Source organism: Monodon monoceros, unplaced genomic scaffold (genome assembly GCF_005190385.1).
Source record: "Monodon monoceros isolate NGI ecotype Baffin Bay Population unplaced genomic scaffold, NGI_Narwhal_1 Super_Scaffold_21, whole genome shotgun sequence".
Lineage (NCBI taxonomy): Eukaryota > Metazoa > Chordata > Mammalia > Artiodactyla > Monodontidae > Monodon > Monodon monoceros.
The window spans coordinates 90,029,624-90,050,982 of record NW_021703778.1 but is presented as its reverse complement, the minus strand read 5'-3'; the positions used below and the strand labels follow the sequence as shown (position 1 = coordinate 90,050,982).

Below are 21,359 nucleotides of genomic sequence, written 5' to 3'. Positions count from 1 at the left end.
ATCTGACAGTCACCCCCAGGGTCTGCCTCCGTCCCCTAGCCTCTGGTCATACTTGCTGGTCTTGGAGTGTGCAACTCCCAGCCACACCTAGCAGGGCATGCAGTCCCTTCTTTGGGGCAGGCTGGACACCGGCAGGGCCCCTCCCTTTTCTACATCCATTGACAGTCCCCTCCACTGTTCCTCCACCTCACTTCTGGGGTCCTGTTGCAGGTGGCCAGCTGCAAGACACCCTCAGCAGAGCAAAGTCGCATCACCCAGCTCCTCAGAAACACCTTCTCCTCCGTGCGGCAGGAGCTAGAGGCCCTGGCCGGGGCCGTGTTGTCCAGCCCAGGCGGGAGCCCTGGGGCTGCGGGCGCCGAGCAGACACAGGCCCTGCTGGAGCAATACTCAGAGCTGCTGCTTCGAGCTGTGGAGCGGCGCATGGAACGCAGACTCTGAGTTCCAGAAGCCTGTCCCAAGTGAATGCTCCCTCGATTCCAAACTGCAGCCCCTCCTCCACTCACCAAAACCTGTGGGGTTGCTTGGAGTGGATAGCAGGGATCAGTGCTCAGAGGGGAAGCAGCTTTCCCAGCTGTTCCTCATGGGGTCCCTGTATTTATTAATTTATTTCCCTGACTGTTGCCTCACTTTCTTGGAACTCCTGCCTCCACAGCCCCTCCAGTGGCTCACGCAGGGGTAGGTCTTGGGCCTTTGTCATCTTGGTGCTGTGAGGAGTAGGAGGGCAGCCTGCCTCATCTGGGGGAAATCGGGAAAGGCTGGCCCTCCCTTCTGAGAAGCCATTTGAAATTACTGCAGGGATCAGCTCCCTGGGGTGGAGCACACACAGGGTATTCAGTGGGGTAGAGGTGAGAGGTGATCTGGTATCCATGCCCTTTAGCCAACAACGGAGCTTCACCTCTACCTCCACTCCCCCCCCCGCCCCCCCCCACCCAATCCAATACCAGCTGCACTCCCCTGGCTGCCAGAGCAGGGGTTGTTTTCCCCACTTGCTGGCAGTTCAGAAAGGCAGAGCCCTCTGGCCCTCTGGAGCACTCCCAGCCATCAGGAGGCTTGAGTTGATATCAAGGCCCGAGCCACCACATTCCACTCCCGTTCCCCCTCCAAGAGAGCCCTAGCATCGTGTCTTCCTGTGCCCCCTCTCTCCTGGCCGGAACTGTGGAGCCAGCTGTGGGACGTTGCTGCAGGACAGTAAAGCCCTCTGCTGGGCAAACATGAAGCCCTGGCCTCCTTCCCTCAGCCCCTTGGCCTTCCCTGTCCTCCAGCCCTGGTCCCCAGTAGGCTCCTGGAGCCGAGGCCACCTTCTCCCTGCATCCTGAGTGATGCTCAGTCAGAGGTCTGTGTTGGAACTTCCCTCATAGTTTACAGGGCGCTGGCCCACCTTCTAAGGACCTTGGCCACAGGTGAAATCGAAACACACACATACACACACACACACACATATTGAGTGTTCATTGGTAGGGCACTTGGCTGGCTGATGGGTACCTGGTTTTCTCTCACATCCCACCCTAGCTTCACCAACCTGGCTCTTATCACAGAACATGAAAAGGGAAGGAACACACTAAGCCTGAAATCTGGATTCTTAGTGTCCACAGCCTAGCTGATGTGAGATGGCCTCAAAGGCAGTGCTGGGCACCCAGGGGTACTGGGTACTGGAGGTTGAAGAGAGGGAGGCACATGGGACTGCAGCAGGGGCCAAGAGACGCACTGGAAAGGTGGTAGGTGGGACAGGTAAGTGGCAGAGGTCAGGGGATAGATTAGAATTAGAAGGGCAGTTTTAGGGGTGAGGGGAAGGAGCTAGGGCACAGTGGGCAAGTAGAGTAGGACCAAGTAGTGAAGCACTTGTTGAAGAGTTGGGGTGAAGAACATGTGTCTCTAGGCCCTACTGCTTCCTCTGCCTCAGGTAAGTCAGGGCAGCTCTACCACAGCTCCAGGCCACAGAAGTCCATTTCTGTATGGGCTCTGCTGGCTCTGTAGGCGGAGGCTTAGCAAGAAATTGGATTCTGAAGGGTGTGCAGCTCTGTTTGCATCAGTCACCTGAACAGGTGAAACCTATTTCACCCTCACTCTTCTCTACTACCACCACCTGCTTGGCCAACGTGCAAAGAAATCCTGGCCCAAGAACTCTCACAGCTGAGAGTGGGCCCCGGGAGGGCTGCAGCTGCCCTTGTCAGAGTTAGAAATCCACTCCCACCGTACCCCTAACCCGCACACCAGCCGCAGTCCACCGCAAATGGGGTTCAGGCCTGGCCCTCTGGGCTGGGTTCTTGGCCATCCTCAGCCAGTCTGTCCCTCATGAGGAAAAGGCGCTACACTGCTGCCAAGGTTTGTGAGAAGGTGGCCGCCCTTCCCCTACCCCCAGCCCAGCGTGCGGGTTGGGGGTCTCGTGGCCGGCGCCCGCCCCCTTCTGCATGTCTGAGGCCACCGGCGACTGCCGCCACCGGCGACTGCCGCCCCCGTTCAGATCTGCCCTGACCCAGTTTTGAAAGCCCCTTATTTATAACTTTTATACTTTGTCCAGGCCATGGCGCTTCCCTCCTCCCCAGGTCTCACAGGGCAGAGGCTGTTTTTAACATGTCCGTTTGTACTGATGTATGAACTCGTCAATAAACACAATCATTTGCTAACCCTGGGTTGCCAGCGAGTGGGGCAGGCGAGAGGAGGCGCGGCTTCTCGCCGAGTGGATACAAAATCTGTGGTCGCCTGGGGGTGTATGGGGGTGGGCAGTTGGAAGCTGCGGACTTCGGCGGCAGTGTGGGGGAGGACGAGGCGTGGGGGAGGGCTGGGATCCCGGGCTTGAGGCCGCAGGGGAGGGCGGGGCCTCGGGCCCGGGGCGAGGCCTTAAGGAGAGAGGGAGGGAGGGGCGGTGGCGGCGTCATCATGGCGGACGCGGCTTTGGACGCTGTGCGAAGGGAGTTACGGGAGTTCCCGGCTGCGGCAAGGGGTGAGTGGGGTGGCTCGTCGACCGCAGAGCAGCTACAAGATGCGGGAGGGGCCCTGGGCTTGCCGAGAACCGGGTCGCGGATCCGGGTGCGCCCTGGTTCTTCCTGGGCTACTGGCACCAGAGTGCACCGTGTTTCTTTTCCTCAAGGGGTGCGGAACCTCGTGCACGTGACTGGTGGCCGGCCCCTCTCTGATGGCGCGTGTCGCAGCCCCGTTCCCCAGCCCCCTGGGTGGGCCCTCAGCTCCCCTCCTTCCGTGTTCCCGCACTTTCGTGGCTTCTTGGGGTGACTCTTCACATTATTCCCAAGACCCGGCCCAGTCTTTACTCTGGTGGCGTTCTGTGTTTCCCACCGTCAGCCGGCACCGAATACTCGGGGCATTCTGTTGTTGCCCTTCCCATCCTTCTCTGTTGTGAAATCTTTAAGGTTTCTCCCTCTCTGAACCCCTGCTGGATCGCTTCCTTCAGGAAAAGACTCCTCCAAGCTGCGAGCACTGCAGAGCTTTGGGAGAACTGGAGGCAGCTGTACTGGAGATCCCTGGCTCTTTCCCTGCTTGTTTGTTTTTGTTTTTTTTTTTTTTGCTCTACGCGGGCCTCTCACTGTTGTGGCCTCGCCCGTTGAGGAGCACGGGCTCCGGAAGCGCAGGTTCAGCGGCCATGGCTCGCGGGCCCAGCCGCTCTGCGGCATGTGGGATCCTCCCGGACCGGGGCGCGAACCCGCGTCCCCTGCATCGGCAGGCAGACTCTCAACCACTACGCCACCAGAGAAGCCCCCCTGCTTGGTTTTTATTTTTCTCTCTTATTCTATTTTTTTCTTTCTATTTTTAAGCAGTATCTTATCACTGAATAGTGACATGGGCACATGGTTTAAAAAACAGCAGACTCGCGGCTTCCCTGGTGGCGGGAACCTATCACTGTTCTATCTCCCTTTTTATACAAATGGTAGCTTGTTAAGCGCACTCTTCTGTACTGTGTATCATGAAAATCGTTCCATATCACTCTACTTCAGTCTTTTTCAGTCTTTTCCACCTCTGCTGTGTACTAATGCTGTAATTTATTTAATCAGCCCACTATTGGTAGGCATTTAGGCCATTTCCAGTCTATTGTTTTCAATACTGCAACCAATATTTTAAACGAATGTTTAACCAATACTTAGTAAGCTCTTCAGTGTGCCAGGCTCCATTCGGTATGTTTAGGATACATCAGCGAACAAAACAAATCTCTGTCCTTGTAGAGCTTACATTCTAAGTGAGGAGACAATTAACCATAGGCACATTAAATGAGTAAATTACATAGTAGAAAAAATTGGGTTAGAAGATAAGTGCTTTGGGGTAAAAAAGTAAAGCAGAATGAGGAGGCTCGGGATGTGGGGTGGAGGGCAGGTTACAAGTTGAAATGAGAAGGTCAGGGTAGGCCTCTTCGTTAAGGCGACATCTGAGCACTGGCTTGAAGAAGGAGGGGAGCAGGGGAGCCGAGCAGACCTCTGAGAGACAAGAGCTTTCCAGGAGAGGGCACGTGGGTCAGATGCCCTATGGTGGCAGTGTGCCGGGTGTGTTCAGGGATCAGTGAGGAGGCTGGTGTGCCTGGAGCAGAGCCTTTGTGCACATGTGTGTTTTTGTTGGTTAAATTCCTAGCAGAAGAATTGTTGGACCAGAGGAATTGTTTGCATCCTTTTTGAAATTCTCACTCGGAAGCCCCAGGAGGGAATAGTGGCCATTCTCTAAAGGAAATCTATTAAACGGTGAAAAAGTAAAACTGAAATAATTACAGAAAGTACAAAGGGTTAAAAAAAAAAAAAAAAAAAAAGGCAGTGTCCACTTATTTTAAGACTCCTAATAAGAATAACGGGGAGATTTATTGAGCCCCACCGGTCGACTGCTTAGATGGGCTGGCATGACTGGGAAGGCCCTTTGGCAGGTTCCTCGCCCTCGCTCCCTTATCTACCTGGCACGTTCCATCTTGCCTCTTGAGCCAGTGAAGGAAGCATACTTCCTTTTCAGTTTTCCGGGGTCCACCAGGGTCTTCCCACTCAGTTTCAATTTTTGATCTAAAGACATTTCACTTTCCAGCTGATGGCAAGGCCCAGATGACCGGCGTGGAGACGCGGTCATGAGAGAGAGCGTGACCTCGGAGGTGGAAGTGAGTGCAGTGGCTGTTGGGATAGGATGTAGTAACCACCCACTGGGGACCAAGACATTCAGGCTAGACCGCAAGGATGAAAATAACACAGCAAAGCCGATGCCCTGTATAAAAGCCAGGAGGAAGGCATTCCAGTGTGAGTGAGCAGCAGGAACGACGTTTGGCACCACCTGAGTAGAGTGTGTGCTGACGGGCAGGCACCAGACAGGAGGAAACCAGACTGGAAAAGTAGGTTGGGCCTCATCACGGAGTGTCTTGAATGTGTGTGCCAAGGCTGACTGTATTTTGTAAAGAGCAGTGGTAAGCCGTCAAAGGACTTTTTACTAGAGGTGTGACAAGATGAGATTGTATTTTAGGAAGATGGCTGGGCCAGGGTGGGGGATGCTTTGAGAAGGAGTGGAATTAAGCCAAGGAAACCAGTTAGTTCACTGCAGCAATCATCCAGCCAGGAGATTTTGGAGACTTATATTCAACCATTAAGCAGATATTTACTGAGCACCTACTGTGTGCTAGGTCCTGGGGGGGGCGGTACATCAGTGAATAAGAAGCATCCCTGCCCTCATGGAGCATACATTCTAGCAAGAGAGATCGATAAACAAATGGAATAAGTAAAATATATAGTGTTAGATAGTGAGAAATGATAAAAATAAGAAGGGAAGGGGTATAAAGATTGTTGGGGGCAGGTTACAATTTTAAAAAGGGTGGCCAGAGAGGGAAGCCTCATCAAAGTGACATTTGAGGACCCAAATGAGCTAACTTTGAATGTGGTTACCAGCAGAGGAAAGGGGTGTGTGTGGCTTGAGAGACATAGGTGGTAGAATCAACAGGACTTAGAGGTAATCAGTAGGATACCAGGAATGAGAAGAAAGAGCCGAAAAGAAGAGATTTTGGGGGCTTCCCTGGTGGTGCAGTGGTTAAGAATCCGCCTGCCAATGCAGGGGACACGGGTTCGAGCCCTGGTCCAGGAAGATCCCACATGCCTCAGAGCAGCTAAGCCCGTGCACCACAACTACTGAGCCTGCACTCTAGCGCCCGCAAGCCACAGCTACTGAGCCCGCGCGCCTAGAGCCCGTGTCCTGCAACAAGAGAAGCCACCGGGATGAGAAGCCTGCGCACCGCAACAAAGAGTAGTTCCCACTCACTGCAACTAGAGAAAGCCCGAGCGTAGCAACGAAGACCCAACACAGCCAAATATAAATGAATAAATAAGTAAATGAGAAGAGATTTCTGTTAAGGGTGACACAGGGCCACTATTGACCTCTGCACAGGTGGCGCACCACACGATCTGCCCAAATACACATGGCAGCCCTGGGTGTCTGAGGATGGTGATGCTGTTCGGTAAGACCAGAAGACAGTTCAGCCCTTACTTTTCTTCCGATGGTTTTGTGTGGCAGCCTGTCTCTCCAGTTAGGTTGTAAGCTTCTTGAGATGATGCTCGAATCATCCCTTAACACCTCCCCGATGGCCCAGCCAAGTCCTCAGGACATTTTAGGTGCTCTTCAGAACCTTCGCCCACCCATTACAAGCGTTGGCCTTGGGGTCTCAGCTCTACTCATTCTGGAGCTCCCGACACTGCCTTCATGGCTGCCTTTCCTAATGGCTGCCAGGAGGCTGGCCACTCCAGAGTAGGAAAGCCAGGGGTTCCCCGTGCAGGGCCGGGTGTGGCCCCCTGGAGGGTTGGGGTTGTGTGCTGAGCAGCAGCCCGTGGCCCTGTGGACCCTTAGGGCCCATCCTGGTGTGCTTATGCGTGTTTCACACTTTCTCCTTTTAATTTCTCTCCTCATTCTTCTACTCCTGGTTGTCCAGGGTCCCTTGGTCACCTATAGGCATTGCCTGGTGACACAGTGAACTGCCCAGAGAGGGCATCTCTTATGCAGGCTGTGGGGCAGCAACTGGGTACTGTTGGCCTCAACCCCCTTCCCCCGCCTCTTTCTCTCAGAGCTCAGCGTGCCTCCTGCTGTGCCCTACCTGGACAAGCCCCCGGGTCCACTCCACTTCTACCGTGACTGGGTCTGCCCCAACAGGCCCTGCATCATCCGAAATGCCCTGCAGCACTGGCCAGCCCTCCAGAAGTGGTCCCTCCCCTACCTCAGGTGGGGGCTGCCCTGGGTGCAGAGTGTGGGCGGTGCCTTGGGGCATCTGGGCTTGGACTGAATGTCCATTCCTCTAGAGCCACAGCGGGCTCCGTGGAGGTGAGTGTGGCGGTGACCCCAGATGGTTACGCGGATGCCGTGCGAGGGGACCGGTTTGTGATGCCTGCCGAGCGCCGCCTGCCCCTGAGCTGTGTGCTGGACGTGCTGGAGGGCCGAGCACAACACCCCGGGGTCCTCTACGTGCAGAAGCAGTGCTCCAACCTCCTCACCGAGCTGCCCCAGCTGTTGCCTGATCTGGAGCCCCACGTGCCCTGGGCCTCTGAGGCGCTGGGTGAGTGGAGGTGGGGCCCGGGCAGGGAAGAAGTGGGAAGGTGGGAGCCAGCCCCGCTTGCCGCTCCTCTCCCCTTGCTGATGACGACCCACACTCCTGGCCCCACGGGGTCAGCTCCCTCAGCCTTGACTTCATTTTGATGAACTCCTGAAGATGGCTGCCCTTCCTTCTCCAGGGGACAGAGGCCTCTCGCCATGCTCATCCACCTCTGCCCCTTCTCCCTGCCGTTTTCCTGGGGCCCCTCTGCTCCCCGCCCAGGTCCTGGCCCAGCGTCACTGTGTGGTGGTAGTTCCCAGCCTGGCCTCTCCTAACTCGCCCTCTTTCCTCTGACCCACAGGAAAGATGCCTGATGCTGTGAACTTCTGGCTGGGGGAGGCAGCTGCAGTGACATCATGTAGGTGTCGGGAATACAAAGGTGGGGAGGAGGTTGTGGGGAGGGAAGGCGAGGCGGAGAGTGGACGGCTGGCCTGCAGGGAAGTCGGACTGATTGATCTCTAAGATTTCTCCTGGGATTCTGGGGCTCAGGCATTACAGAGGGCCTTCCCCAGCAGCTTGGGTGGGCGAAGGTGCCCGCGGCATTGGACGCGGGGGCCACTGTTTCTTGTAGGTCCCTAGAAAGCACTGAAGGCCAGCTAAGTCAGGGGTAGACTCAGAAGAACCCTGTTTGTGTGAATTCCCCTCCTGGTGAGTGTCAAGTCCCTGGCAGGCAGAGATCTGAGGTGCCTGAATGCCTGCCAGACTCCTCTCCTTGGCATCCCCCTGAGCCTCCTCTGACTTTGCGTGCTCTTCTGTCACACTGTAAGCTGTCTTGGGGTGCAGGGCCCCAAGTGCGAGTGTCTGCCCCCTCCTAACCCTGCCCCCTGGGCCCTCTGTGTCGGCAGTGCATAAGGACCACTATGAGAACCTCTACTGTGTGGTCTCGGGAGAGAAACACTTCCTGCTGCATCCGCCCAGCGACCGGCCCTTCATCCCCTATGGTAGGGGATGCAGCCTGGAGGGGCCGGGGAGCAGGTGGCCCAAAGTAGAGGGAGGGCAGTGGGTAGCCCTGGGCGGGCTGGACCCCAGGCCTGAGGTGTGGACACAGCGTCTCCACTGCACTAGGACTCCTGGCCCTCTTGCCCCTGCACCCAGGGAACAAGTGGGAGCGCTGGGCAAGCTCCAGGCCCTTTGAGGGTGCCCATAACTTTCTCCCTCTGGCTTCAGAGCTGTATCCACCGGCAACCTACCAGCTAACCGAAGAGGGCTCATTCAAGGTGGTGGATGAAGAGGCCATGGAGAAGGTGTCTGCTTTGTTCCTGGGCCCCGGGAGCGGGGAGGCAAGGAGGCAAGGAACCTGGGCTCTGAGGAACAGGCACAAAAGAGATGGGGAGGTGGTGCTTTGCTCTGAAGAATCCCTACGTCTGGGCCTCCCAGTGCCAAGCAGGGCAGGGCCCATGGTGTTTACCTCCAGGGACAGAGCTGGAGGGCCTGGGGGCTTTGGGCCTACTCCCTGGAATCTGCTGTGTTCCCAGGTGCCTTGGATCCCACTGGACCCCTTGGCTCCAGATCTGGCCGAGTACCCCAGTTACAGTCAGGCCCAGGCCCTTCACTGCACCGTGCAGACTGGCGAGATGCTCTATCTGCCCGCCCTGTGGTTCCACCACGTCCAGCAGTCCCATGGCTGCATGGCCGGTGAGGGGCTGCCCAGCTCACCAGGGGGTGTGTGGGGAAGCTTAGATTAGAAGGGGGACCCTCGTGCTCCGGTCTCCATTCTCTCCACAGTGAATTTCTGGTACGACATGGAGTATGACCTCAAGTACAGTTACTTCCAGCTGCTCGACTCCCTCACTAAGGCCTCAGGCCTCAACTGACCGAGCCCTGGTGAACATCGCCAAGGACGACTTACGGAAAAGGCCGTGCCCCTCCTGAGCCAGTCACCTCGAGAGGCAATCTGGAGTCAGAGGTGCTGGCTGCTGGCCCAGCTGGGCTTAGGGTCAGCTTCAGAGGATCGGGAGGACCAGGAGGCGCCAGGCAGGTCTGGGTGTGGTCTCCCAGGAAGCTGGCGCACAGGTGAGGCAGCAGCCTGTTCTGGAAGAGGAGTGGGGTTCAGGTGCGGCACCGCCTCTCACCAGCGCTGTGACCTTGGGCGAGTTACTGCCTCACAGCCTCAGTGTGCTGTCTGTAAAACAGAGATAACGATCGTCCCTACCTCATGGCGTGTTGGGGATGGTATCTGTAAGGATGGCACCGGTCTGGCGCAGAGAAAGCGTTCAATAAAAGGCGGCTATGATTCACGTATGTGCTAAGGCTCCCTCATGGTTGCTTTCTGTGGTCTGGTGAGGGCTGGAAGGTTCAGGTGAACATTTCAGGGTGACCCTGCTTGGGGGTGAGGGCTGGGTCCAGGCCGGGGCCTGAGGAGATCTCTGCAGCCGAGACCTCTCTGTCCCCAGCCGCTGTCACAGCCTCTCTGGGGCAAGCAGGCCGACCTCAGCCTTGTTGTCACTCTGTGGCACGGAGCTCGTTGACAGAGGGCTTGTAAAGTTCCCGCTAGCTTCGCTCTGGCCTTGTTTGCTCTCCACCTTCAGCTCCACGGCAGCTGGTGGGGTCTTGTTCCCTAAGGGTTGCCCTTGTTTCCCTCACAGCAGGCACAGATAGGAGGGGACAGAAACCCCTGTCCCTCGTGGGTCTCTGCACTCGCTGTCCCCACCCCGCCCCCTTGCCCCAACCTGGCCCTGGGGACGGAAGAGCCCCCTTCCCCGGCTGCCACCCAGCACCCAGCTCCAAGGTGGAGGCAGCCCGGCACGTGGCTTTGAAGGGCTGTTTCACAGAACAAGCCACAGCCCTGCTGGCTCACGCTGGGGCCCGGGGCCCTCCCCTCAGGTTGGCCAAGCACTTCAGTGAAGACCGGGCGGTTCTGTCATGTTGGCACCAGGAGGCTGTGGAAGGCCCTGGGGCTGGGGACGCGGCTCGCGGGTTTGCTGCCGCTCTGGGGCCCGCTCCCTGCCTTCCAGACCTCCGCAGCCCCTTCAGCCGCAACCCCAGCCAGACCCCCGCGGCCTCTTGCTCAGCCGCTGACGGCAAGCTCTCCTGGGGGCCCCTCCTCGAGGTCCAGGCAGGGAGAGCAGGGCTGTGGGGCCCAGTGGGCGGTGGCTGGAGAGGATGGGTCTGTGGGGGTGCTGAGCCCTCATCACGAGGGTGTCAGTGGCTCTGTGTGGGCTTAAGGTGTCTCATCTCCTGGATGGGCGGCTGGTCCAGGAGTGGGTGTGGGGTTTGGGTGGAGCTGAAGCAGTGGGCAGGAACCAGGGAGGAGCTCGAGGCCTGCTGGGACATCCCTGGCTCTCGGTGAGAAAGCTGACAGTCCTCAGTCCTGCAGGTGCTGCCCGCCATTCCTTCCTCCCGAGGACTCTCTGCCTCATGGCTCTGGTAAGACCTGCTAGGGCACTGGTCCCTGCGGGGTCTGGTTAATGCTGTTTCTTGAGGGAGCTATGGGCTTCTCCAGGTGTTTGCTGGCCTTGGACAGGGCCGGGGAGCAAAAGCCAGGGAAGAGGCAGGGTCTTGGGAAGGAGGATCATTCTGTGTTTTTCCTGCCCTAGAAATGGGCTCTAGGCAGAGCTCCCTGGCACCATGGATTTGGGCCCTGAGAACTCAGGCTCACAGCTGCCGTCCTGGGGCCCCAGAGGAAATGGCCGCTGCTGTGTTCTTTCTGGCTCAGTTGCTTAGGGCGTGATGGATGAGCTTTTCCAGCTTTGCCCCTGGACTCCGTTCCATCAGGGCCCTTCTATCCACACCCCCTTTGCTGCCCAGGGGTCCTCTCTGCCACCCAAGACCAGCCTCAAGGCTGCTTAGTAAAGGGGAGCCAGGGTTGTGGGGTGGAAAGAGTAAGGACATACTGTACCAGGAACTGGAAGCAGGTAGGTGTGGGAGTGGAGAGCACAAGTCGAGCTAGCCTGCTCCAATCCTGGCCCTGGGTCTTGGGCGAGCAACTACTTAGCCTTTCTGTGCCTCTGTTTCCTTGTGGGGTTGGTCATAATAAGTAGTCCTCATGCATAGGGTGGTTGTATGATTAAGTCGAGTTAATCTACATGAAGCCCTTGGACCAGAACCGGTGCAGCATGTTGTGTAAGTGTAGGCAGGCGTCATCAGGAGATACCACGGCCGCCTTCTGGCTCAGGACTCTGGTGGGTGGAGGACAGGCCTGTGGCTGGGCAGGGCTGGTCCTTTTGGTTCAGGACTAGGCCTCAAGGTGTCACCCCAGCGTCCCCTTTGGGCCCATCAGCCTGTAGTAAGCCTGCTTCTCTCTCTCTTCTCTGCAGGCAAAGGTGCCTGGGACCTGCTTGCTCACCATTCATGTCTTGCAGGCCCGTGGCCTGCCCTCCAAGGACCTAGGTGAGTGCTGGGCCCAGAGAGGGCAGTGGTTCTGCAGCTGGCTTCAGAGTGGGGCAGGACAGTGGGAAGAGATGCAAGTAGGGCTGGGCGTGCGGCGGGTCCCAGAGAGGGTGCTGAGAGGAGGTAGTGGATGGAACATCGAGGTCAGGCCTGCACCTCCTGTCTCCCGACCCAACCCCATTCCCTGGGTCTCTAGGTCTCCTGGGGCTGCCTATGATGGAAGGACGTGGGCTCTGGGCAGCTGGGCTGCGAAGGGCTCTTGGCCAGCACCGGGCGCTCCTTCTTCCTTCCCACAGTGACCCCCTCTGACTGCTACGTGACTCTGTGGCTGCCCTCGGCCTCCAGCCACCAGCTCCAGACGCGCGTGGTCAAGAACAGCAGAAACCCCATCTGGAATCAGAGCTTTCACTTCCGAATCCACACCCAGCTCAAGGTGGGCAGGCATCAGCCTGGCCCTGCTCCCTGACCCACCCCTGTCCCACCCCTTCTTCCTGCAGCCCCCTTACTCTGTTCCCCTTTCAGAACATCGTGCAGTTCAAAGTCTTTGACCAGGACCTTCTGACCAAGGATGACCCTCTGTTGTCGGTGCTGTTTGACGTGGGGACTTTGCGGGCTGGGGAGTCCCGGCGTGAGAGCTTCTCACTGAACCCTCAGGCAAGGCTGTGTGCAGGCAGCGGAGGGCTTCAGCTGTGGGGAGGGGATGCTTTGGAGGGTGGCCAGGTACATGGCTTTCTTCTCCAGTGAGTGGTCCAGGCTTCCCTGGCATCCCAGAGGCCTCTGTCAGCGAGGAGCTACTGTCCACCAAAGAGCGGTCCTGTCCCCGACCCTCTGTCTTGTCCCCTAAGCCAAGGGCAGCTTTCTTGGAGCAGTCCAGGGAAGGTGGGCAGTGTCTCTCCTCACCACTGGGACCGCAGCTGCCCAGGTGTCTGGGTTGGGACTTACACACACGTACTCCTCACCGTTTCTAACTTGCTTCTTTCTCTCTACAGGGTAAGGAGCAGCTGGAAGTTGAATTTCGGCTGCAGAATCTGTAAGTCGGGCCATGGGGCAGTTCCCGGGTGGGAGTGATTCCTTCTGGGAAGGAGAGAGCCCAGCGCACCCAGAGCTGACACCCTTCCCTGGGAGGCATCAGGGGTGGAGGAGGAAAGCCCAGACCTCCTTGGGGGATGGGAACCTGGATTCTCGGTAAGGGTCACTGGGGGCTCTTTCCAGGACCGACTGTGCTGAGCGCCTCGTCAGTAATGGCATCCTGGTGGTGAGTCTGGAACCCCTCCCTCGTGCCCTGTGCTCACCCTTCTCCCTGGGCCTGAAGCTTGGCCCACCACGGGGGTCGGGTAGCGCTGTTGCTGGCGGGGGGGTGGGGGCGGGAGCGGCTGGGATTTTAGTTCCAGAGGCTACAATCCCAAGCAAATGTTTGGTGACTCAGGGCCAAGGTAAAAAGGTGCTGAGGAGCAAGAACCAGGGTGTCGGGAGGGTGGCATCTCCAGCAGGGGAGGGGCTCGAGTCTGAGGGGCTCTCTTAATGACCTAGGCCCGGGAACTCTCCTGCTTGTGTGTTCAACTGGAGAAGGCCGGGGGCCAGCAGGGTGAGTCCCCGAACCACTGGGATAGCTGCCGTCTCTCAGCCCTTGTCTTCCCCTTTCTAAGGGGACCCTGGAGGGAACCTTGCACTAGCTGCCCCCAGCTCTCAGCCAGGAGTAGGAGTAAGGGGACGAATCCATGCCGGGGCTTTTCCCTTTAGTCCTCAGAGGGGCTGTGGTGGGACCCCATCTCCCAGCCTAGGTCTGAGCCAGACCTCCATCTCAGTGGGGGGGGGGGGGGGGGGTGCCCTGTCCCCCAGGCCCCTTAGGCAAGACAGGGGCCTCTGTGGGCTGAGATCCCATTCCCAGCCTCTCTGCCCTGGTTCCTCTTTCCAGGGTCGGAGGGCAGAGTTCAGCTCGCGGTTCCCGGGTCCTGTGAGGGTCCGCAGGAGGCCTCCGTGGGCGCCGGCTCCTTTGGCTTCCGTTGGCCGGCCTGCTGGGAGCCGGAGCTGAGTGTTCACCCGCAGGTAGTGGGACGTCCCGGGTGCTGAGGCCCGCAGAGCTCTCCACCCTGCTTCCCTTGGCACCTCCTGCCAGCCTGTTCCTCTGCTCACCCCAAGCCCCCTCCCCATCACTCCCTGGCAGTGTCAGGCATCCTGGGAAGTGTGGGGTTGACCTCAGCCTCCTGTCCCCCTTCCGGCTACTCTCTGTCACTCCCGGGGCAATTGGTGAGGCTTTGCTGGAATGGAAGGGTGGAGATTCTTAGGTCCTCTTCATCCTTCCTGCAGGATGAGCCCCAAGAGCAGCTGAAGGTGCCTCTGAGGGCACTGCCCTCTGACCAGGTGGTGAGACGTGTCTTCCCTATATCCCAGGCACTGGTCACCCAGAGGAAGAAAGCCAGATGTGCACGGGTGGGGTGGGCCCAGGCCCCAGGCCTTGAAGGGCTGGCCTGCTTCTCTAGCGGCTTCTGTCCTTGGGCCAGGCCGTGGACAAATGCCAGGCCAGGCTCTGGGGAGAGGGGTCCTCTGAGCATCCCTGTCTTCAGGCCTCAGGCCTGGCCCCTGTGGAGATGGCTGGGGCCTAAGGGAGCATGGGTCTGTCATGGGACGTGGCTTAGGCTGGGTTGAAGGAAACGGGGTGTCCCATCTTTGTGACTGGAGGCTTCATGGTTTTCAGGAGCCCCTGATGAAGGTGGAGCTGAAAAAAGAAGAAGGGTGAGAGACCGGCTGGGCACTGGGAAAGGTCACGGGGGACAGCAGCGGGCACTCAGCCTGGAGGAATGAGCAGGCACGGGGCGGCCCCTAGCAGGCTCGGCCACCGTGAATCCTCTCTGAGATGCTCAGGGGTTTGCTCCCAGGGTGGGGCCTGAGGTGCTGGAGCCTTGGCAGATGAAGGCTCTTCCTGTTAACTTTTTACATGCATTCCTGGTTCAGTCAGAGGGGTGTGTGTCTAGCCCAGTGCCTGGCACTTGGGAGGCCCTTGATAAATGTTTGGTTGGAAAAGCAGATGGAAGGTGGAACAGTGGTTAGAGGCACAGAGGGGGCAAGGAAACCAAGAGGAGTGCAGTCGCGCCCCTTCAGGGCCTCAGTTACCCCTCAGGAGATGGGAGGAGCCGCCTACACTGGCCCTGCACATGCCTGGGGGACTAGCTCCCCACCATGAAGAGGCGGGAGCACCATTCCTGTCCCCTTTAGAGTCATTTTTGGGTGAGGGAGGGAGGGAGGCTGAGAGGAGGAAGTGGATCGATGGCGTTGGGTCCCCCCCTGGAGCCTCTTCAGTCACCGCTTTCCTGGTCCTGTGAATCCGCTGTGCTGCTTCCCCAAGGGTGTCCCCGCCAGGGTCTGGGTTCACCTTCTCCCCCTCACGTCCACACATCACACGTCAATGAGGACACAGGAGCTGGGGCGAGGGTTGGGGAGAGGAGAGGAGAGGAGAGAAGGGTGGCGGCTGGCTTCCCGGGGCAGGCAGGCCGGCCCGCTTCTCTTTCTCCGATGAGGCCGGGAGCTGCCTCATGGTCCCTTCTTTCCCACCCAGACCGAGAGAGCTGGCGGTGCGGCTGGACTGCGGGCCCTGTGCCGAGGAGCGGGCCTTCCTGAGCAGGAGGAAGCAGGTGGTGGCCAAGGCCCTGAAGCAGGCCCTGCAGCTGGATGGAGACCTGCAGGAGGATGAGGTCTGGGGACTGGGCTGGATTGGGTGGGCGTCCTCGGGTTCAGTGCTGGATGCTGGGACTGGTTGTGCCCTAACCAGACTAGAACTGGTGCTGAGCCAGCCTTGGACCCTGCTCTGCTTCCCTCTCCCTTGCTGTTGTCAGGAGCTTGATCACATCAGATGCAGAGCGGTGCATGAGGCCTGGGGCATCTCCTAGGGATTCCACCTCTCTAGAAAGAGGGAGAGGGGTGGCCCTGGGGCTTCAAGAAAGCAATCCCCAGACTCCTTAGGGGCTAGAGGTGAGGAGATGAGGCTTGGAACTTGTCCATTTCTCTTGGAGTTCTTAAAAACCAGACAAGCCTGACCCTTGGAAGGCTACTTCCGACTAGACCTTCCTTAGCAGACCTGACTAGAACTGGTCCCAAGAGCCCTGATCAGATCTTGACTAGCCTTAGCTGTGGGTGAGCTGAGTGGGCACTGTGGCTTGCTACCTCTTCTACCTGTGGCTTGGCCTTCCCCTTCCCTAAGGCCTCTCCAAGCCTGGCTGTTCTCTCTTCCAGATCCCAGTGGTAGCTGTTGCGGCCACTGGTGGTGGGATCCGGGCCATGACTTCCCTGTATGGGCAGCTGGCTGGCCTAAAGGAGCTGGGCCTCTTGGATTGCATCTCCTACATCACAGGGGCCTCGGGCTCCACCTGGTGAGCTTGAGCGTAGGAGCCTGGGGGTGGCTAGTTGGGTTGTGATAGGAGGGTGTGGTGGTAAGGCTCTCTCAGACTCCACCGGCCTCTCTGACCAAACTGGAAGGGGTGGGAGAATGCACGTGCCAGGGAGAAAGGTGCTCAAGGGGACCCTGGAGGGTGTCTTTTGGGCCATTGTCCTAGCAGAGAGAGTGAGCCCAAGGCATGTGATGGGGGTCCTTGAGTGACAATCCCCCTGGCTTTGGCTTTTCCCAGGGCTTTGGCCAACCTCTATGAGGACCCAGAGTGGTCTCAGAAGGACCTGGTAGGGCCCATCGAGTCACTGAAGACGCAGGTGACCAAGAGCAAGCTGGGCGTGGTGGCCCCCAGCCAGCTGTGGCGGTACCGGCAGCAGCTGGCTGAACGTGCACACCTGGGCCACCCACCCTGCTTCACCACCCTGTGGGCCCTCATCAACGAGGCGCTGTTGCATGACGAGGTGTGGGGAGGGGGGCAGCCAAAGCCAGGGCGAGGTCCAGAGATGGGGAGCGGCCCTGGGCCGCAGGGGCTGTGAAAGGCCCCAAGAAGCCCTGGCTTTCTCACCCTACCTTCTCTCAGCCTCACGACCACAAACTCTCAGACCAGCGGGAGGCCCTGAGCCGTGGCCAGAACCCTCTGCCCATCTACTGTGCTCTCAACACCAAAGAACGGAACCTGACTACTTTTGAATTTGGGGGTGAGTAGCTCCAGAACCGTGACCTGTGCTCTCACAGTTGTTGGGGTGACAGGGTGACATGTAGCCAGGCCTGTGTGTGAAGGTGGGTGTTAACACACCCCCTTTTCTGGGCCAGGTCCCGTGCTTTCCAGAGCCTGTCATCCTATCCGAGTCACTCAGGCTTTGGGATGGGGGCAAGGGCCGTGGGTCCCACGCTCAGGGTGCCAGCAACAAGGCTGAGCCTCCTGATCACGAGGCTGCCCGACACGGGGCCCATGGTGGGTGCCTTGGTGCCCGAGGGGCCTCAGGCCGTGGGCCCCATGGTGAGGCTGTGTGGCTCTTCACAGAGTGGTGTGAGTTCTCCCCCTATGAGGTCGGCTTTCCCAAGTACGGCGCCTTCATCCCCTCTGAGCTCTTCGGCTCCGAGTTCTTCATGGGGCGCCTGACAAAGCGGCTTCCTGAGTCCCGCATCTGCTTCCTGGAAGGTGAGCGGGTCTGGGAGGTGGGAGAAGCTAGGGTTGTGGGGAGAAGGGGCCTGGGCGCGGTGGTGGGCTCGACTGTCCCAGCTCCGTCACTGAGACATTTCCTGGTCTCAGATGGGCTGTGGGGAAGGGTGTGGTGAGGTGGGGGACTCTCTCCCACTCGGATCTCCTCCTCAGGCATCTGGAGCAACGTGTACGCAGCCAACCTCCAGGACAGCTTGTATTGGTCCTCCGAGCCCAGCCAGTTCTGGGACCGCTGGGCACAGGCTCAGGCCAGCCTGGGTAGGCGCCCGGGCTCTTCTCCGGGAAGGATGGGAGAGGCAGCCAGTGGGGCTGTATTTGGGGAGCGTGGGGTGGCTCTCTCCTCCTTTGTGAGTCCACAGAGGCCGGAATAAAGGGTCCCCATTTCCCCCGTCCTTGACTGCAGACAAGGAGCAGGTCCCCCTTCTGAATATAGAAGAGCCTCCCACAGTGGCCAGCAGGATAGCTGAGTTCTTCACTGACCTTCTGACATGGCGTCCACTTGCCCAGGCCACCCACAATTTCCTCCGTGGCCTCTCTTTCCACAAGGACTATTTCCAGCATCCTCACTTCTCTGCCTGGAAAGGTATTGCTTTTCTCCCCAGCTCCTAGCTCCCCAAACTCTTCCCATGGCCACCTGAGCCTTGGGTCCCTGGTCCAGACATCTGCACTGTCCAATCCCTTGGCCCCAATTCGTTTGAGTTCAGTTCTCTGCATGGCTTGGAGCGGGAGCGCCTTTTCCTCTCCTTACGTTGGGGTCAGGGCCCATCTGTGGAGCCTCGGGAGTTGAGGTGCTGCTGTGGCAGGAGAGGGCAGGAGCCGGATGGCAGAGCCTCCTTCTAAAGCAGCAAGGAGCTGGCATTAGGCTGGAGGGCTGGTGCCTTTAGCACCAGTGACAGCTGCTCTCCACCCGATCCCCCCCCCCCCCCGCCCACCTTTCCAGCCACCAAACTGGATGGCCTCCCCAACCAGCTGACACCTGCAGAACCCTTCCTTTGCCTGTTGGATGTTGGCTACTTTGTCAACACCAGCTGCCCACCCCTCCTGCGGCCCACACGGGACGTGGACCTCATCCTGTCGCTGGATTACAACCTCCATGGAGCCTTTCAGGTGGGCATCGGGCAGGCTTGGGGGGGCGAGCAATGCCAGGCCTGGCCTCAGCTGGCCCGACATTCCTGACTCTGGAGAGATCCGCTTTGGAGTCTGGTTTCTGGGACAGCTTCCCTTAGGGGCCGTGATAGCGATGCTGTGAATGAAAGGCTGTGGATTCTGTGAACTCTCCCCCAGGGGAACTTACTCTGCTCAGAAAGTTGGCGTGATGGGAAGCTGGCAGTGTTTTAAAATGTATTTTATTTTAAACGTACCTGCACCCTGTTTGGTCCTGAACCCCTGGGACTCCTTGCTTTGAGTTTCTGTGTTGGTTCCGGGAAGGATTTTGTCTCCCAGTTGCAGAACCTGGGAGTTGTTAGCAGCCCGGCTCCGTTGACACCAAAGGGGCTGCCATAGAAGGGCTGCCAGGTTTAGAACATTGACCAAGCCTGGCCTGTTGGGTCCACTAGCGTCTGGCTTGGCATCTGGGCACTCAGTCCCGCGTCTTGGCAGACCTCCACGTTCAGTCAGTCCAGCGTGGAGGACACTGGGAGCCCATGGGCCCATCCCGCTGATGCCTCTTCTGCCCACCCTGCAGCAGCTGCAGATCCTGGATCGGTTCTGCCAGGAGCAGGGCATCCCATTCCCGTCCATCTCACCCAGCCCCGAGGAGCAGCGCCAGCCCCGGGAGTGCCACCTCTTCTCGGATCCTGCCCGCCCTGACGCCCCTGCTGTGCTGCACTTCCCGCTGGCCAACGCCTCCTTCCGGGAGTACTCAGCCCCAGGTGAGCCACCATCCTCTGGAGCCCTCCTCTATCCTCCACCCAGGTGACCCCAAACCCGCCCTCCATCCCCAGTGAGGTTGCCTCCCATGGCCGGCCTGCACTCTCTCCACAGGGGTCCGGCGGACGGCCGAGGCGCAGGAGGCCGGGGAGGTGAACCTGTCTTCATCCGACTCCCCCTACCACTACTTGAAGGTGACTTACAGCCGGGAGGACACGGACAAGCTGCTCCGTCTGACGCATTACAACATCTGCAACAACCAGGAGCAGCTGCTGGAGGCCCTGCGTGAGGCCGTGCGGCGGCGCAAGCAGCGCCGGGCCGAGTGATGGGCGGGAGGGTGCCACGCCCCAGCCCCACGGCCCCTGACGTTTTCAGGCTCCCTTCTTGGCCGCCTTGCTGCTCCGGTTGAGTTGGGGTGGAGACCATCATCACCAAGTTCAGAGCCTCTGGCAGTTTGGACGGCCCAGTTGTGGTCGCCAGCCCTCTGAGGGGCTCACGAAGGTGCCCAGCACCACCCAGACGTGGCACTGATGCCACCAGCACCCCTGCCACGGACACCCTGGGGTAGTTTGAGGGTTTTAAACAGGGGCTGGGGCCTCGTCTCCATGATGTGGCAGCGGGGGTAAGTGGGGCAGTCTGGGCCAGATTTGTGTACGTACCCAAAACCCCGTGACCTGAGTGTCCTTTCCCTTCCTTGCTACCTTGAGTAGCTGTACAGAGTGAAAGTAGAGCATTTTATGTATTACAGAGGCCCGTACAAACGTGAGGCATTATGGAGATTACTGTCATTGCTTCCAAGAAGGGACAGGTCATCCCACCTCTTGGTTACCCAGGGCAAGGACTGGTTTAGGAAACAAAACCTCTCCCCAGGCACCTTATAGAGCTGGCAAGTCAGCCTGGGCTTCCCCTGAAGAGCAGGCTGTGAGCTCATGGCAGTGTCTACTCCACTCCGGCCCACTCTCTCCAAGCAGAGAGGTGGCCAGTTTAGCCTGGGGGGGTGGGTCTTGCTGCTGCAGCCCTGGCCCTGCCCAGGTGACTTGCAGGCAGTGACAGCCAGCACCCCTGTCTTCCTCACCCAGGGACTCAGGCAAAGGGCTGCTTCCTGTCCCATGACTGATAGGGGTGGGCCAGACCTGGGATCAGATGCGCCAAAGACAGACCAGTGCTAACGGCGTGACTTCAGCAAGCTCGGACCTTGGTGGGGCCTGTCTCCTAACCGTCTATTCCAGATGTTGGTCCCAGGGGTCTGATAGCTGGGTCTCCTGGTCCCCTTGAGGGTGTCCTCGCTTGTAGCCCTGAGGTTTGGTGCCACCTGCAGGTTCGCTTCAGGGCCCAGACCTGTTGGGAGAACAGGGAGGTGGAGTGAATTTAGGGCCTAGCTTCCCCAGAATCTTCTCCAAGCACTGGTGCCCCAGGCCTCTGCACCTCCTCCTAACATTGATGTGGGGTGTGGCTACTGGGAGGCAGCTGCAGGAGGGACCATGATGTGCGGGGGGGCATGGGAGATGACTGGCTCCCATGATGCAACTCACTACCTCTGTTCCCTGGGCATGTGGCTGGAGGCACAGAGCAGAAGACATGGCTGCTCTGATGACCTTAGAAGCCCCCATGTCCTGGATAAGGCCTGTTGACTCAGCACATCATCTGAGTCATAAATTGGAAGCTGTAGGTCCTGCAGGAGTGGATAATTATACCAGACACCACGACTGGCTGCCACCCCTGCTGTGATGTGATTCCTCAGGCACAAGGCTGTGTGTGGAGTCTGTATACTGTGTCACTGGGTGTAGGTCTGTTCTGTGTGTGAACCTGTGTGTGGGTCTTGGGGTCTACGGGTGTGTGTCTGGGTGACATCCTGACTTCCGGGCTCTCTGGGATAGTAAGGCTCCTCCCCTTCCCCCCTGGAGCAGGGACCTAGTCCTTGGACTGGGGAAAAGCTGGGAGGGTGGGGACAGGAGCAAGGGTGCAGGAGGGGCCTGGCATCCTTGCAAGCAGTGCTGCATCTTGGAGAGGAAGGACAGGAGAGCAAGGAGGGGGAGAGTGTGTGGGCGCCCGGGAGGCTT

At 58.8% G+C, this 21,359-nt stretch overlaps 3 protein-coding genes across 6 annotated transcripts in view; 2 read left to right on the top strand and 1 right to left on the bottom strand.

Moving 5' to 3' along the window:
• The window catches only part of MAPKBP1 (mitogen-activated protein kinase binding protein 1), a 52,244-nt gene extending 49,631 nt beyond the window's left edge, over positions 1 to 2,613 (top strand). The window contains exon 31 of the mRNA XM_029238769.1: positions 211 to 2,613. Within this exon, the coding sequence (XP_029094602.1) occupies positions 211 to 438 (228 nt within the window). The 3' untranslated portion in view covers positions 439 to 2,613. The remainder of the gene's footprint in view (positions 1 to 210) is intronic.
• Positions 2,614 to 2,863: 250 nt separating this feature from the next.
• On the top strand, positions 2,864 to 21,347 carry LOC114904105 (bifunctional peptidase and (3S)-lysyl hydroxylase JMJD7). 4 transcript variants are annotated; one of them, XM_029237559.1, is made up of 25 exons: positions 2,871 to 2,941; positions 7,017 to 7,170; positions 7,248 to 7,501; positions 7,839 to 7,895; positions 8,383 to 8,478; positions 8,705 to 8,781; positions 11,794 to 11,866; positions 12,163 to 12,299; positions 12,389 to 12,520; positions 12,856 to 12,896; positions 13,079 to 13,121; positions 13,397 to 13,451; positions 13,782 to 13,912; positions 14,174 to 14,257; positions 14,562 to 14,599; positions 15,420 to 15,555; positions 16,094 to 16,230; positions 16,486 to 16,708; positions 16,828 to 16,945; positions 17,272 to 17,409; positions 17,584 to 17,688; positions 17,834 to 18,013; positions 18,371 to 18,537; positions 19,115 to 19,301; positions 19,414 to 19,673. In XM_029237559.1, exons 1-25 carry the CDS (start codon positions 2,878 to 2,880, stop codon positions 19,623 to 19,625), a joined length of 3,039 nt encoding a protein of 1,012 aa, XP_029093392.1. In that variant the 5' UTR covers positions 2,871 to 2,877; the 3' UTR covers positions 19,626 to 19,673. The 4 variants fall into 4 exon arrangements, 3 of the variants coding, with proteins under 3 accessions (XP_029093391.1, XP_029093392.1, XP_029093393.1); XM_029237560.1 differs by lacking the exons at positions 2,871 to 2,941; positions 7,017 to 7,170; positions 7,248 to 7,501; ... (1 more) ...; positions 8,383 to 8,478; positions 8,705 to 8,781 and adding an exon at positions 9,349 to 10,903 and having other exon boundaries at positions 19,414 to 21,347; XR_003795853.1 differs by lacking the exons at positions 12,389 to 12,520; positions 12,856 to 12,896; positions 13,079 to 13,121; ... (12 more) ...; positions 19,115 to 19,301; positions 19,414 to 19,673 and adding exons at positions 9,013 to 9,172; positions 9,263 to 9,550 and having other exon boundaries at positions 12,163 to 12,249.
• Positions 20,522 to 21,359, bottom strand: part of SPTBN5 (spectrin beta, non-erythrocytic 5) — a 46,209-nt gene continuing 45,371 nt past the window's right edge. Inside the window, 1 exon segment of the mRNA XM_029237119.1 lies at positions 20,522 to 20,637. Coding sequence (XP_029092952.1) covers positions 20,625 to 20,637 — 13 coding nt within the window. The 3' untranslated portion in view covers positions 20,522 to 20,624.